At 40.8% G+C, this 16,915-nt stretch overlaps 1 protein-coding gene across 1 annotated transcript in view; it reads right to left on the minus strand.

Annotated features, from left to right (window-relative positions):
• TMPRSS15 (transmembrane serine protease 15) overlaps positions 1-16,915 on the minus strand; it is a 505,254-nt gene that overhangs the window by 283,137 nt on the left and 205,202 nt on the right. The window contains exons 12-13 of the mRNA XM_040338815.1: positions 16,751-16,901; positions 13,499-13,640 (exon numbers count right to left, since the gene is read on the minus strand). Coding sequence (XP_040194749.1) covers positions 13,499-13,640; positions 16,751-16,901 — 293 coding nt within the window. The remainder of the gene's footprint in view (positions 1-13,498; positions 13,641-16,750; positions 16,902-16,915) is intronic.

Below are 16,915 nucleotides of genomic sequence, written 5' to 3' on the forward strand. Positions count from 1 at the left end.
ATTTTCCAACATACCAGAAATCTTGATGTCTGTTAATACCTTGAACAAACATCTCTTGCTGTTACTAGAACATATTTCCATTGTATGAGTGCATAGAAGAGTAATACATCCTTACATCTATAGGGTACACATATTCATATTAGGAAACTTTAAAGAGGCACTTTTACTTGGCTATTCGCGGCAGAGTAATGCCGCGTACACATGATCTGATTTTTCGGGTTGTAAAAAACGAAGTTTTTCAGGCTCTAGAAAAAACGAAGATTTTTTCAACTTGATCATTAAAACGGCCTTGCCTACACACAATCGTGAAAAAAAATGCTCTAGCAAAGCGCCGTGACGTACAACACGTACAACGGCACTATAAAGGGGAAGTTCTATTCGGATGACGCTACCCTTTGGGCTGCTTTAGCTGATTTTGTGTTAGTAAAAGACGATTCGCTATTTTCTGTCTGTTACAGCTAGATGAATGTGCTTACTTCATTACGAACGGTAGTTTTACCAGAATGAGCGCTCCCGTCTCATAACTTGCTTCTGAGCATGCGCAGATTTTTCATGTTGTTAAAGCCCACACACGACCATTTTTTACAACCCAAAAAGCGACATCATTAAAAACGTTGTTAAAAAATAGAGCGTGTTCGAATTTGTTTTGCCCGTTTTTTAGAACCCGCCTCCTCTCTCTGCCGGACACAGCCCGGCGAATGACACGGCTGAAGCTGTGACATTTCTTTTATTGGTGAGGCGGGGCCACCCGTCATGTGACTCTGTCCCCCTCTAATGCACCCTCTGCTACGTCACTGGGGAAGCCTGGCTTCCCCCTTGCATCAGAGGGGGCGGGGTCACATGACGCCTGACCAATAAAAGAAATGTCACAGCTTCAGCCGCGTCAATCGCCGGGCTGTGTCCGGCGGAGAGAGGAGGCGGGCGATGCTGCGCTCTGGATCCCGGATGATCTTCTCATCGATGGACCAGAGAGGAGATCACCCATCGCTGGATACTGACAACGTTGGAGCAGGGAGCCGGGACCGAGGTACGAAATGTAAAGGAATATTTCACTTTTATTGTTTCACTTTTAGCATTATTAAATTCACTGCTCCCGAAAAAACGTCAGTTTTTAAAACTTTTTTTTTGCATTGATACATGTCCCCTGGGGCAGGACCCATGTCCCCAAACACTTTTTAGGACAATAACTTGCATATTAGCCTTTAAAATTAGCACTTTAGATTTCAAATGTTTGAGTCCCATAGACTTTAACGGGGTTCTAAAGTTCACACGAACATTTGGTGTGTTCGCAGGTTCTGGTGCGAACCGAACAGGGGGGTGTTCGGCTCATCCCTACTCATCAGTGTCCACAATCCTCCGATTCTGCAGACGGATTAAAAACCTATTTGTTTTTTAAGCTTTACAGACGGTCCGTGTTCATCCACGGAGAGCGGAGTTCTGACATGGCGGTCTGGACCACCTTTTTATCTGCCGGCTCAGCGGAGATCAATGGAGTGATCCCCGCTGAGCAAGCGGATACACATGTACGGATCCTCACCGGATCCGAACATGTGAAAGGGGCCTTACTGTTCGAAGGCAAAGGATTTTTTGCCATAAAGCAAGATGAACATATACATATGTGTGCTGCTACGAGTTTGACCACCTAATGGTGACTTTGAAATGGCCATCAGTGGTGATTTCAAACTCTCCCCTCCTCCAGTGCCTCCCTTTCACCACTGAGCAAATGCATTTTGCCACTGTATTTTATCATCTATGTATTGCCATCAGTAACTATTTGTTTTATGTTTATTGACACATTTGCAAATTTGTTATTAGTCTATTTCCAAAATTGCCCTTTTGTTGCTCATGTATCGTTGTTTCTCTTGTATTGTCGTAACAATACCATTTTGTTGCTCTATATTTTTCTTGCACAACCAAACCCAATTAATAAGAAGCAACTTTTGAAACTTGCCTCTATATCTAACTTTCTGCTACTGTTGTTTTGAATCAGCTATTTATTCAAATTACTGCAAAACTCACATTTTCACATCTGCTCGAGGGCCCGATACTTCCCCTATCTTGCCCTAGTTAATAGTAGAACAGTGGGGGATTTTTTTCTTTGCGGAGTTTCACTTCTAAGCTTTAACTGCCACAACAACTTTACGTATATAACCTCTCCACCACAAATCACTATCTGACTACTTTAGACCTGACATATTTTATTATCCTTCTGTGCAAATTAAGAAGCAGTCTCCTACAAGGTTACGAGACCTTTTCTAGCAGACAAACATTTCCTAATATTCAGTCTCTTGGCACAAAAGGATATAAAATTGAGGAGATTAGCAGAGAAGAGACAGATATCATTCCCTACAATGAATGACACATAATAACTAGTGATTACACATACTGAAGGAGTAGGTGTTTGTTAAAAGAGAAAAAAATGACAGGAAAAAATTGAAAAAGCGTAATCTCATAAAAATGACTGATGTTCGAATTGTAATCTTCACAGAATACATAAGATTTAATCAATATCATGTTTAGTACTCTCTGTCAAACATACAGGCAGAGATATATCAAGTCTATTGTTAACACACATGTTTCCTACATTATTGTGGCACTTACATCATGTGCTAGGCAATCAGCACAGTTATCTCTACATCATTCGTTATCTTACTCTGTAATTTTGGCGATGATTAGCAAAGGAAGCAAATTAATATAAGTCTTACTTTATAAAGAGCTACAGTATCCTACAAAAGAGAGTCTACCCCTCACATTTGTGTACATATTTTATTATAGATTATATATTATATATTTTATTATCCATGTGATAACACTGAAGAAATTACACTTTGCTACAATGTAAAGTAGTGAGTTTACAGCTTGTATAACAGTGTAAATTTGCTGCCCCCTCAAAATAACTCACACAACCATTGATGTCTAAACCACTGGCAACAAAGGTGAGTACACCTCAAGTAAAAATGTCCAAATTGGGCCCAATTAGCCATTTTCCTGTGACTCGTTAGTGTTACAAGGTCTCAGGTGTGAATGGGGAGACGGTGTGTTAAATTTGGTGTTATCACTCTCACCTCCCATACTGGTCACTGGAAGTTCAACATGGCACCTCATGTCAAAGAACTCTCTGAGGATCTGAAAACAAAATTGTTGCTCTACATAAAGATGGCCTAAGCTATAAGAAGATTGCCAAGACCCTGAAACTGAGCTGCAGCACGGTTTTCAAGAACATACAGCGGTTTAACAGGATAGGTTCCACTCAGAACTGGCCATGGTGACCTGAGGAAGGAGGCTATGCCTCCAAAGCATGTTGTCATGGCAACTGTGTGACGTCCTCACTCTTTTCCCCCCTGTATCCTGCTCCTGTGGGTTTGTGTGCACTCGAAGAGCAGCGCTGGCTGGACCGGACGCAAGACCATTAGGATCTGCACGTCGAGTGTGGTGGTGGATAGTGTTGGGCATCCTCAAATGGAAGGTGGAGGAGCGCAAGGTCTCTAACATCCACCATCTCTGTGATGTCTTCATAGAGGAGTAGAAGAGGACTCCAGTGGCAAACTGTGAAGCTCTGCTGAACACCATACCCAAGAGGGTTAAGGCAGTGCTGGGAATTAATGGTGACCACACAAAATATTGACACTTTGGGCCCAATTTGGACATTTTCACTTAGGGGTGTACTCAGTTTTGTTGCCAGCAGTTTAGACATTAATTGCTGTGTGTTGAATTATTTTGAGGGGGTGGTAAATTTACACTGTTATACAAGCTGTACACTCACTACTTTACATTGTAGCAAAGTGTAATTTCTTCAGTGTTGTCACATGAAAAGATGTAATAAAATATTTTCAAAAATGTGAGGGGTGTACTCACTTTTGTGAGGTACTGTAAATACAGCATAAATGGGCAGCTGTAGCAAAAATGTCATTTTATTGGGTTTGTCTATGGGGAGTAGTGTATCCCCAGAAACTACCACTACAAATCTCTACATTCATTTCATTCTACAGGGTGGGCCATTAATATATATCCACCCGGGTGGGCCATTTATATGGATCCACCCGGGTGGGCCATTTATATGGATACACCTTAATAAAATGCGAATGGTTGGTGATATTAACTTCCTGTTTGTGGCACATTAGTATATGTAAGGGGGGAAACTTTTCAAGATGGGTGGTGACCATGGCGGCCATTTTTAAGTCAGCCATTTTGAATCAAACTACTGTAGATTATTTTTCATGCATCCAAACTCCTGACTAGTGTACATCCTCGGATGCCCTACACAAGCCCTTATCATCATTTATTAATTTCTGCATATGTTGAGCATGTCGTTTCTTTATTTATTATTCCTTGATGTATTTATTACCAAGTTTAAATGTTCCCTAACTAATCATGTGTTTTTAAATTAATGATGATTATGAATTGCTCTTGTGTTATTACATTTCTGTATCATAAATGTACTGTGGTTACTGGTTTATTCATACCGCATCATGCCAATTTGTAGGGAACCATGACATCCAAGTTATTTCATTTATTTCATTTATTACACCCTTATACCTCATTCAAAGTCCCAACTCCACTACCTCTCTGTTTTTGGTATGCTGTTAGGCTGGAATGGGTCTCATTCTCCTTTTTTCTGTAGCAAATATTAGTCTAAAATATTATTAATGTTGACTTTGAGGTCCAAGTCTAAACTTACCAAGGCCCCCCTCCCCTGTTTCCCCTTCCACCATTGGAACACCCCTGGAGATGTTAAAAAAGAAGTGGGAGGGGTCAGTCTGCAGGAAAAATGCTGGAGCTGATTATTTGTTTTGAGGGGCCGATGGAAAGCAACTATGGTACAACCTTAGTAGAAAGTGCTTTTCATGCCAGCAGCTTTAGGCTAGGTACATACTATCAGTATTTTTTCTGTTTAACCAGCGGGTTATCTGATGTTAGTACAGTGATCCCACCACTGACCCCCCCACCCGCGCAAGAACACACCGGTCAGTGTTCGCAGCCATTGGCTGCGAGTGCTAATCAGATGCAGATGTTTTTGGTTGAGTAGGCTACCGTAGACACGGACTGAATTTTGGCCAGTTTATGTTGAATATATTCAGCCCACGTGTACAGGGCTTTAGAGTGGGACCATTGCTCTCTGGGTGTAAGCAGTGATCTCTCTGCTGATGTCTGACATGCCCCCTCTGTATGAAGAATAACTGGTTGTTAAGCCGTGTCCTTAACAACCCATGACTCATCAGCTGTCAGTGTGTTTCCCCACTGACAGCTAAATGTAAACGAAAAATAGCCGACAATAAAAAATAAAGGAAAAAAACAGTGTTTTGGGTCTGGTATGTATTTTAAAGGGAGCCAAAATTTTAAAAAGTGTGGGTTCCCCCCCAAAAATCCATACCAGACATGAGCATGCAGCCTTACAGGTCAGGAAACTGAGGATCGATAATCTTTTTTTTTAAGATGATAGTTAAAACATGACAACCTTACCTTATTTATAATTACTTTGATTTAGTTTCATAAATAAACAGATATAAATAAATAAATGCTGACACATAAAACTGTAACTGCAGTGCTGACAGCTCACCTCACGTAACCTTGTCGTTTCATTTGAATGCAAATGGTATGATTTGAACTGATTTGCTTAAATGGTGGGAGGTATAGATTTTTTCCCACAAGAAATCAATAGAACTGGCAGGGGGTTTGTAATTGTGAGTATAAACATCTACTAATAAAGATTTTTTTTTTATATACAATTTTCTGACTTTTAAAGACTTTTTATTGGATTTTTCTGCATTTAGTAATGGATTTGTGTTTTAAACATGAACCTTTATGAAGCTTAAAGTGATACTGTCAGTCTTTTCATCCAATGTCTGAACAGGCTCTCCTTGATATATATCACTGATATATTACTATATCAGTGATCCCGTGCCACTACCTGCTTTACCCATGCTTCTGGGTATGGTAAGGCATGTAACCTTCTTCCATGTGACAATGTTTGTGTCTAGTATCAAAACTGTAGGCCAGAGAACTCTCACATACAGTGCATTAAACAAGTATTCATACCCCCTTGACATTTTTCAAATTTTGTCATGTTACAACCAAAACCATGAATGTATTTTATTGTGATTGTATGTGATATAACAACACAAAGTGGCACATTATTGTGAAGTGGAAGGAGAATGATAAATGGTTTTAACATTGCTTACAAATAAATATGTAAAAAGTGTGGCGTGCATTTGTATTCAGCTCCCTTTACTCTGATACCCCTAAGTAAAATCAAGTGGAACCAATTGCCTTCAGAAGTCACCTAATTAGTAAATAGAGTCCACCTGTATGTAATTTAATCTCAGTCTAAATACAGCTGTTCTATGAAGCCCTCACAGATTTGTTATAGAACCTTAGTGGAAAAAAACAGCATCATGAAGGCCAATGAACACACCAGGCAGGTCAGGGATAATGTTGTGGAGAAGTTTAAAGCAGGTTTAGGTTATAAAAAAATATGCCAAGCTTTCACCATCTCAGTGTCCAGTGGACCATCTCCATATCACTGTTTAATCCATCATCTGAAAATAGAAAGTGTATGGCACAACTGCAAACCTATCAAGACATGGCCATCCACTTAAACTGAAAGGCCGGTCAAGGAGATCATTAATCAGAGAAGCAGCTAAGAGGTAGCTCTGGAGGAGCTGCAGAGATCCATAGCTCAGGTAGAAGAATCTGTCTACAGAAAAACTATAAGACCCCTTTCCTACTTAGGGCGTTTTGCAGGTGCTATAGCGTTAAAAATAGCGCCTGCAAACCGTCCTTAAACTGCTGCTCTATTCACTCCGGTATGAAAGCCCTCTGGCTTTCACACTGGAGCGGTGAGCTAGCAGGGTGTCAGAAAAAGTCCTGCCAGCAGCTTCTTTGGAGCGCATTAGCAGCGGTGAACTCACTGCTGCCAATGCGCTTCTGCCCATTGAAATCAATGGGCAGCGGCGCGGTACCGCCGGCAATACGCTGCTGTAGCGGTGCATTGCAGGGGGGTATTAACCCTTTTTTGGCCACTAGCAGGGGTTAAAAGCACCCCGCTAGCGACCGAAATGCACCGCAAATCCGACAGTAAAATGGCGGTGTTTTACAGCTATTTTACCGCCGACGCTATGGGCTTCGGCAGTGTGAAAGGGGTCTAAGTCTGCGCTCCACAAATCTGGCCTTCATGGAAAAGTAGCAAGAAGAAAGCCATTCTTGAAAGAAGGCCACAAGAAGTCCGGTTTTTAGTTTGCGAGAAGTCATGTGGGGAACACAGCAAACATGTGGAAGAAGGTGCTCTGGTCAGAAAAAAACAAAATTTAACTTTTTGGCCTAAAAGTAAAATGCTTTCTGTGGCAGAAAAACACACCATACCACCGTGAAAAATGGTGGCGGCAGCATGATGTTGTGGGGATGCTTTTCTTCAGCAGGGACAGGGAAGCTGGTCAGAGTTGATGGGCAGGTAGATGGAGCTAAATACAGGGAAATCTTAAAAGAAAACCTGTTAGAGTCTGGAAAAAGGCTTGAGACTGGGGTGAAGGTTCACCTTCCAGCAGGACAACAACCCTAAACATACAGCCAGAGGTACAATGGAGTAGTTTAGATCAAAGCCTTTTCATGTGTTAGAATGGTCCTGTCAAAGTCCAGAACTAAATCCAATTAAGAATCTGTAGCAACACAGACGCTCTCCATCCAATCTGACAGAGCTTTAGTCATTTTGAAAAGAAGAATGGGCAAAAATTTTACTCTCTAGATGTGCAAAGCTGGTAGAGACATCCCCAAAAACAAGCTGATTACAAATGCACACCACACTTTTCACATATTTCTTAAAAAAAAATGAAAACGATTAATCATTTTCCTTCCACTTCACAATTACTGTATGTGCCAATTTGTGTTGGTCTATCACAATAATGCCCAATAAAATACATTTACATTTTTGGTTGTAACATGGCAAAATTGGTAAAATTTCACAGGGGTATGAATACTTTTTCAAGGCACTTTAACTGATACTACTACCTCTAGACACCAACTGATACCTTTATTTTTGCAGCAACAGGGTTTTCTCTGAGTCAGTAAAGGTACAAAGAGTTGGAATGCTGCAGATACTGTTGCCAGGTACACTTTCCCTAGTGTAGTTTGGCTTGACTGGACTACAAATGTTATCACTACTGCCTACTATTCTCCTTGAAGGATGTCACATACTCCCCCGGGGAACAAGGCTAATGTTGCTATGTTTCCCTAGAATGATGAACCGCTGTTTTACTAAAACATGGTGGCTTCAACTTCATCTCCCTCACCATAGATGCTAGGATCTTGTTTTTTTACTTTAGCAATAGTCACACTTAACCCTATTCCTTCTCCTGATCATGAGTACTTTCTCCTTATTGAAGGGGAACTTGTAGCAATCAGAGAGAAAGGCGGTTGAAAAGTGACCTCAGGGAAAAACCAACAAACCAGCATGTTCAGAGGCAGGTCAGCAATGGTAGCATTTGTAATTTATCTCAGTACATGAGTGGCGTGCTCTAATGCAGGCCATACATGGGTCGAATTCCGAACAAATTTTCTTTCGAAAATCAGAAATGTTGTTTGTTTTGTGGTCTGATGGTGTCACTATTGATTTTGAAATTTGACCAGCCAAGCCTTCAATTTAACCTCATGTTGCTACAGAAAAGAATTTTCATGGCTGGGAATCTTCTTGTCTTTATGGGAATTTTATTTTGCACTCATGCGCATTTCTTTTTCAATTTTATTTTTTGCACGATTCTCTCATCATTGATTAGAAATGATTAGCATGTTTTTTTTTATTTTTATTTCCAACATGCCTGATTACTCAAAATTAGATGGATGCACAAAAATCGGCCGTTGCTGCAGCCCACTAATGGTGTGAAATTCAAACTGAAATTCTTAGTTAAGATTTTCAAAAGAAAATGCTTTCAAAATACGACCTATGTATGGCCAGCCTAAGTCACATTGTCATATTTTATGTACTGTAGTTTTAACTGACACATATACATGTTCCCCAATCTGCCCATGTTATCTTACTTACAGTGTAATTAAAGTCCCTTGGAGAGCTGGGGGCTCATGCTATAATAAAAAAGTATGCTGTGCAAGATGACATACTTATCATATCGTTTGCCCTCAGCCATCAGAAATGCCAAGGGCCAGATTCAGAGAAGAAGTACGCCGGGGTATCTGCTGATACTCCGGCGTACTTTCAAATTTGCCGCGTCGTATCTTTAGTTTGAATCCTCAAACCAAGATACGACGGCTTCTGGCTTCGATCCGACTGGCTTCGTACGCCTTCGGATCGTAGGTGTAATACTTCGGCGCCCGCTGGGTGGAGTTTGCGTCGTTTTCCGCGTTGGATATGCTAATTAGCTGTTTACGGCGATTCACGAAGGTACGCGCGGCCGTCGCATTCTCTTACGTCGTCGCTAGTCGACTTTTCCCAGCGTATAGTTAAAGCTGGTATTTCGTGGCCTATCTTTAGACTTGCCATGTTAAAGTATGGCCGTCGTTCTTCTTTAATCAATTAAAGTATGGCTGTCGTTCCCGCGTCGAATTTCAAATTTTTTTTTTGCGTAAGTTGTCCGTGAATAGAAAAGGACGTAACTCACGTCGACGTTCAAAAAATGACGTCGGTGCGACGTCATTTCGCGCAAAGCACGGCGGGAAATTTCAAAACGGAGCATGCGCAGTACGTTCGGCGCGGGAACGCGCCTAATTTAAATGATACACGCCCCATTTGAATTAGGCGGGCTTGCGCCGGACGGATTTATGCTACGCCGCTGTAAGTTTACAGGCAAGTGCCTTTGTGAATCAAGCACTTGCCGATAAAACTTGCGGCGGTGTAACGTAAATGCAACACGTTACGCCGCCGGAATTCTACGTGAATCTGGCCCCAAGAATTTGTTAGTAACAAACAAAAAGTTAGCTTTTTCTGGCAAAGAAAGTAGAAATTCTTCTACTAAAATATATGTACCCTTTGGCAGTTTTATTTTTAGGGTTACACTTGCTTTAAGGGGGTTTTCTGTGTTTTCAAAGATACAAAATTTCATCAAACTTATACAATCTGGTTGGGTAAAGCACCTATGGGAGTTATTATGTCATCATAAACATGTAGGGCAGATGTTTCATATTGATCCCCCTTCTCTTATTGATATTTACTGTAGGTTACACAATTTAACGTAGTAGTAAAGCTTAACACTAACCATTCTTAACAACTTTTCCTCTTCCTTACTCCTATCTATACTGCATACTCTTGTATACTTACCTTTTGTAAACACCTTCCTGCCCAGCCAATAACAGATTGATGGCTGGGCAGGTTCTTTTTCGTTCATCTGAGTGGACATCCTGATCACTTTCCCAGAGAAAATATATACGGTACATTTCATTTGGGTACAGCGTTGCATGACCATGTCATTTCCAGTTAAAGAAGCATAGTGCAGAATGGGCAAACAAATTACAAATGTCAAAATGGTAATCTCTCCAGTTGTTGTTGCCTTTTTATCCAGGATTAGCCATGTCAGAAAATTTGTATGGGAGTGGCATGAGAGCAGCACCTGTTACTGGGAAACAGGTGGCCTACTATCCCTGCAACAGTGACTCCCTTATTTTTTGGCACCCACAACCCCAATACCCACATGGTATACTGTACATACACTGTTATTGATATCCAAGATTGCCTGAGGTCTTCATACAAAGTTCACATCACTGATTGTGGCATCTGTGGTCTAGGCAATTCAGGTGTACAGATAGTAATTATGTAGAGGTGATCATGTTTATACAAAGACTTGTGCTGTATACTTACCAGGATACATTGCTGCCTATAGCCTCTTGGTGTGCTCACCTGTTGAATTCAACACTTTTGCCAGCCTTTGCCCTTTGCTCTACTTTGATTATTTTAAATATATATTGTAAGTTGATATAATTTTTCGTGGAAATAACTGTTTTTGGAATCTATGTATATGTGGTTAATATGTAAATTTGCCTTTTCACATCGGTGCACCAATATAACTCCTGAAGAAGCAAAGCCAAGTTTTGAAACATGTAGAGTAGGCTACAATTTGGAAACTGGAACCCCCAAATCTCCTCTTTCTACTCCCAAAGTGCTCTTACTCACCACCCTGGCAGTTCAGCCATGTGGAAGGCTCTCTATTGTAGCTCTAGGACAGCAGTACATCTTTGGTAATTAGGGGTGCCCTGCTCCCATACCCAAAGTGTCCACAGCTGGCATATTAAGTTGTACTATCTCCAAGTATTACATCGCTATAGGAGGATGGAGATAGTGCAACTTAATATGCCAGCTGTGGACACTTTGGGTAACGAAGTGGTAGAGCAAAAACATGTAGAGCAAGCTACAATTTGGAATCCAGAACCGCAATATGTCCTCTTTCTGCTCCCAAAGTGTCCTTACTCACCACCCTGGCAGTTGAGCTCTGTGGAGGGATCTCTATAGCTCTAGCACAGCAATACATCTTTGGTAATCAGGGGTGTCCTGCTCCTATACCCAAAGTGTCCAATGCTGGCATATTAAGTTGCACTATCTCCGCCAATTACAACACTATAGGAGGGGCAACAATTAAAGGACACTAAACTTTACTGTTAAAAAAAAAAGAAGGACACTAACACCTGCCAACAAACAATTTAATGTGAAAGAAAAAAGAGATTTAGGTTTTAATTTCTCTCAGCACCTTAGTAGGGTTCAAAACTACTGTCTGTCTGACCATTCAATGAATTTCTTTACTTGTTACGCTTGACATCTATGAAATAGAATGACCATGTAAGACAATGGTGATAGGAGTGTGCAACAGCAGCACCTGGTATTGATGCTATAAAGGAAGGTGAGTGGAGCAAGTTTTGTACCCTGTAATAATGACCTTCCTTCCTCATTCCTTCTGAAATACCTGCAACAGCAACTACTAAGGTACATAGGGCAAGGTAAGGATTCTGTTTGATCATTCAGACAATTCCTCTGCCAGTTATAGCTCTACCTCACCCTAAAGGTGACTGCCTACCTAAGAGGCTGCTCAGATGTGCGAAAGCAGTCTAACCAACCTGAAGTTTGTCCCACAACTGGTTTTCCCATTCACTTGTAGGCACATCAACATGTACCTACATCGGTACATCAACCATGTACACTTAGCATACATATTTGTGACTATGGAGTGGGGAGACAGAAGGGGAACAGACAGAACTTCCAGGTATTGTTTTTTTTAAGACAAAATAGTAGCAATCAGTCAGGAACAACTTGCTTGATATATTTTTTTCTACAGAATGGGTCAGCCAGGAGTGTCTCCTGGTGTCCTCAGAGAGGAGACTGTAGAAGAATCTGGTTGGAAAAGAGTCATACCAAATAACTCTCATTGTATGAAAGTGTGTACTAACTGTAGAACTTGAAGTAAACAATCCCATTTTTTTTGCACTATAGCATCACATTTAGCCAATTTCTACCATTTCCATTAAATGTTGTACCCTCCCTTATTGCAGTATGCCCACAATTTTTATTATTAAAGTGGACGTTCACCCAAAAAAATCAATTTTTAACATTAGATTGAGGCTAATTTTGCAAAGCAGAATCGGGTGTTTTTTTTTTAAATCAATGCAGTACTTACCGTTTTAGAGATAGATCTTCTCCGCCGCTTCCGGGTATGGGCTGCGGGACTGGGCGTTCCTATTTGATTGACAGCCTTCCGACGGTCGCATACAGCGCGTCACTAGTTCCCAAAAGTAGCCGAACGTCAGTGCGCAGGCGCCGTATAGAGCCGCACCGACGTTCGGCAACTCGTGACGCGCTGTATGTGACCGTCGGAAGGCTGTCAATCAAATAGAAACGCCCAGTCCTGAAGATCATACCCGGAAGCGGCGGAGAACATCTATCTCTAAAACGGTAAGTACTGCATTGATTTAAAAAAAAACACCAGATTCTGCTTCGCAAAATTAGCCTCAATCTAATGTTAAAAATTGATTTTCGGGTGAACTCCCGCTTTAATAAAAACTTATACCATTACAGAAAAACAGAAATGAGAATTGCTTTTCAGGCCTAAACTATACTGAGCCTCTATATTATATAATTTGTTTTCATTTATAAACGACCTAATAGTCCATAAGAACTGATAATACATGAACATTTGTTATGTTTTCTGGATCTATAACAGCACATTAATTTTACAGTGATAAAATACAGAATATGTCAGGCTTGAGCAAATGGGAAACAAACATTGCTAGTGAAGCAATTAATGAGACCATCTTGCCACAAAATGTGCAGTTTCCACTATTGCTAGTGGCTGAACAGATTTGTTGTATGAATATAGTAGTCAGCATAGCCAATAAATTCACTCTTTCTCATGGCACTTGATTTTGCCATCTGTCAAAGTCATTGTTTCTAAAACAAGACTGATTCTAATAGGCAGCCAAGCCTGAGAGCTAACGTGATTCACAAACAAATCATAATTACTGCAAAAACACACAAGCAACATCTAGCATGTAATCAAAATGACGGCATGGTACTCACATGGACCAGGGGTCGTGATAACCGGAGTAGGAACACGAGTTGGTTCGGGATACATACTTTCATTGCATTTTCCAAGAGACAATTTTAGATCATCTAATGCAATGTCACTATACCATCCATTTGTAATGGCTTCAAATGCCACCTAAAAAAAATTAAAAAAATACTTGTTTTTTTCAAAATGTGAAACTGTTACTTGATACATTGTGAAATAATGGCATATAAATAGTCTTTAACCCCTTGGCGCTGGTGCCTCTTTGCGCTTTAAGGGGTTTCAAATGCCGAGAGGCAGGGCGGGGTTTATGATCATGTGGCCACCGTGATTGGATGTCGCAGAGGTAACATGATTGGAAAGCTCCCAATTGCAAGAAATGATTATGAACTTTCTGTTTGCCGCCGGTAACTGACGGGCGTATGCAGGGCACACGGTCTCGGCACAGCTGTGTTTGCAATGTGGTACACAAATATGCAGCCACTCAGCGCTAAGTCCCACCCACCAAGAGGCCACATAGTTGCATGCATAGTTGCATGCATGTCGGCGCCAAGAGGTTAAAATTGTATCTTATTTTCCTTTAGTGGAAAATGGTCACACTAAAAATTAGTAGTGAGGCACAATGTTGTTCATGTCCTACTGGTGGTTTAGCACTGCTGACTTAAATATTATTTTTTCAGACTTTATAAATTATTTATTTGAAGTGTATAACCTTAATGGGAACTTAAAGCGTCAGTCATTTTTTTTTTAACTTCCCATGTATTAAATCTCTCCTTGTTGTTTTAACTTTGGATAGTAAAAAAAAAATATTCTGCTAGTAAATACCTTATATAGAGCACTTCCTATTTCTTGTTTGGTTATTAGCCTAGGCTTATGACATCATGCACAGTTCTGTCTTTCACTCTCATGAGAGTTGTCTAGGACGGGAAGGGGGTGAGTTATAAGATGGCCAATGAGAGCTGCAGGGCTGCAGAGATTGAGGGGTGCCTCTGTGTAAATCCAGGAAGTGAACAGGCAGTAGCTTCAGCTGCCCACAGTTAACATGTTTGCAGCCAGACTCAGTTTAGGTAGATTTCTGCATTTTTTGGCAAGTACAGAATCACAGTATATAAAATAATATGCAAAGTGGTTGGAGGGAAGCTTCACAATGGCAAAGATGATTTTATTACAAATTGTGTGAGCAGACTGCAGTTCCTGTGATTACTGTCAGGGAACTGGAACTGTAAAATAACCCAAGCCTGTGTATTCCTGCATGACTATATAACAACATTTAGTGGCATTCATGCAAGTTTCGTCCTGTGTTAAGAATTCACTAAAAGTCTTTACTAAGATATCTATACTTTTAGGCTTAACAGCATATAAGCCTCTCCATGCTTGCAAACCTACAAGTAAATTGATTTTTTATTAGTACTCATAGAGACTAGGCCATGCATGTGCACTTCCCTGCAAATCAGCTAGCCTGTAAGAGGACATAACCACTGCCTGGGCTGGAATAGGTTCCAGCTCTTATACTTGGGTAACTGCCAATCTTAGGTTTACACAAGGTTGTCGGTCTTGAGAATGGTGGGCTGCACCCGCAAAAATGTTGACATTATTAAAATGGTGTCAAAAGTTCCTCCTGTTGAAAGTCTTGCTGAGTGCACCTACTCTCTGTAGCATATTCTACATACTTTTGTCTTGGAGTGTACCTAGGCTAATATCAATACAAGTGTGTGCGGTGGCCCACTTCTACACTACCTAAGTTTGTATACTTACTGTGGTATGGTGAGTGTGAGGAGGACTATTAGGTTCAGGTAATTTAAAAGCCTAGCAATTGATTAAGGTATGTTTCCCCTTTTGTAGCCAAAATAGGATAACACCTACTTTATATTTGTAACATGTGCTCATCTACGTAATATAACTTTAAAACAATATTTATTAATCTCAGAGAATTGTTTCTATAATTAACTCTGTCTGTACTATGTTGGCAGAATTCATAATCAGTGTGTAAGCAGATGTTAGGACCCCTTTTAGAGAGATCCCCTCCCTTGGATGTAGTTGTGGGTGGAGTCAGTGTTCCTTTATAATATTGTGTTTGACATATTAATTTGACCTATTAATTAGAAAAATAAATGAACTTTATTAGAACCTTTTTTTCTATGTCCTCACTTTTCTCTAAAATGTCTACTGAGGCTTTGTGTATACCATTGCTTCCACCTAGACACGTGGCAATGTATCGTAATATGATCATTCAAATTTAGAATACATGTCAATGATATTGTTATGAAATTAAAGTGGTTCTAAAGGCAAAAGTTTTTTTTACCTTAATGCATTCCACTTGCTGACTGCCTAATTTACATGTACTGCGGCAGGTTGGCTCTATTCCGCGAAATCATGTACCTGTACTTGATTTAATGCACTATCCATCAGGGGGCATGCCGCCTCGGGGCGTGATCACGCACTGATTGGACAGAGGGGGAGTCAATCAACAGGTCCGGCAGAACCGATGTCCGCCGGCTACTTGCGCTCCTTCCTGCGAGAGTGAGAATGGCGATTTGCCTATGTAAACAAGGCAGATCGCCGTTCTGACAGTTGAGAAGATAGAGATCTTGTCTTTACATTTTTTTTTTTCAAAATCTTCAATCTTTTTTGTTTATAGTGCAAAAAATAAAAACAGCAGAGATGATCAGATACTACCAAAAGAAAGCTCTATTTGTGGGAAGAATGGTCAGTTAAAGTAATGCAGTGCCGTATCACAAAAAATGGCCTGGTCATTAAGTTGGTAAAACCTTCCGGGGTGAAGTGGTTAAGATAAGAAAACTTCTGTGTGCAGTAGCCCCCCTTAGCCCCCCTAATACTTACCTAAATCCCATCTCGATCCAGTGGTGTTGCACGAAAGCCTTGGCGTTCTAGGACTCTCTCTCCTGACTGGCTGAGACACAGCAGTGGGCTCCATTGGCTCCTGCTGCTGTCAATCAAAGTCAGTGAGCAAATGAGAATAGAGAGGGGGTGGGGCCTAGCCACGGCTTCATGTTTGAATGGACACACAGAGCAGCAGCTTGGCTCAGGTGCCCCCCATAGAAAGCTGCTTGCTGCGGGGGGCACTCGGCAGGAGGGGGGGGGCAGGAGCTCTGGTGAGAGACCCAAGAAAAGGAGGATCTGGGCTGCTCTGTGCAAAACCATTACACAGAGCAGGTAAGGATGACATGTTTATTATTATTATTATTTTTTTTTTTAAACAAGACTTTAATATTGATTTAAACTGAAACAGTAACATTGCTTACCACCATTTCAGAAGTTTCCTTTAGGGTGACCTGTCCAGGATTCCAGTTCATGCCATAGTTTCCTTCTTTAGAGAAAACAACTTGTTCAGAGCCATTTCCAAATATTTTTAGAACATTGAAATGGAATACATTGGGGCCATACATAAAATACCTAAAAAATATAAA

Source organism: Rana temporaria, chromosome 2 (genome assembly GCF_905171775.1).
Source record: "Rana temporaria chromosome 2, aRanTem1.1, whole genome shotgun sequence".
Lineage (NCBI taxonomy): Eukaryota > Metazoa > Chordata > Amphibia > Anura > Ranidae > Rana > Rana temporaria.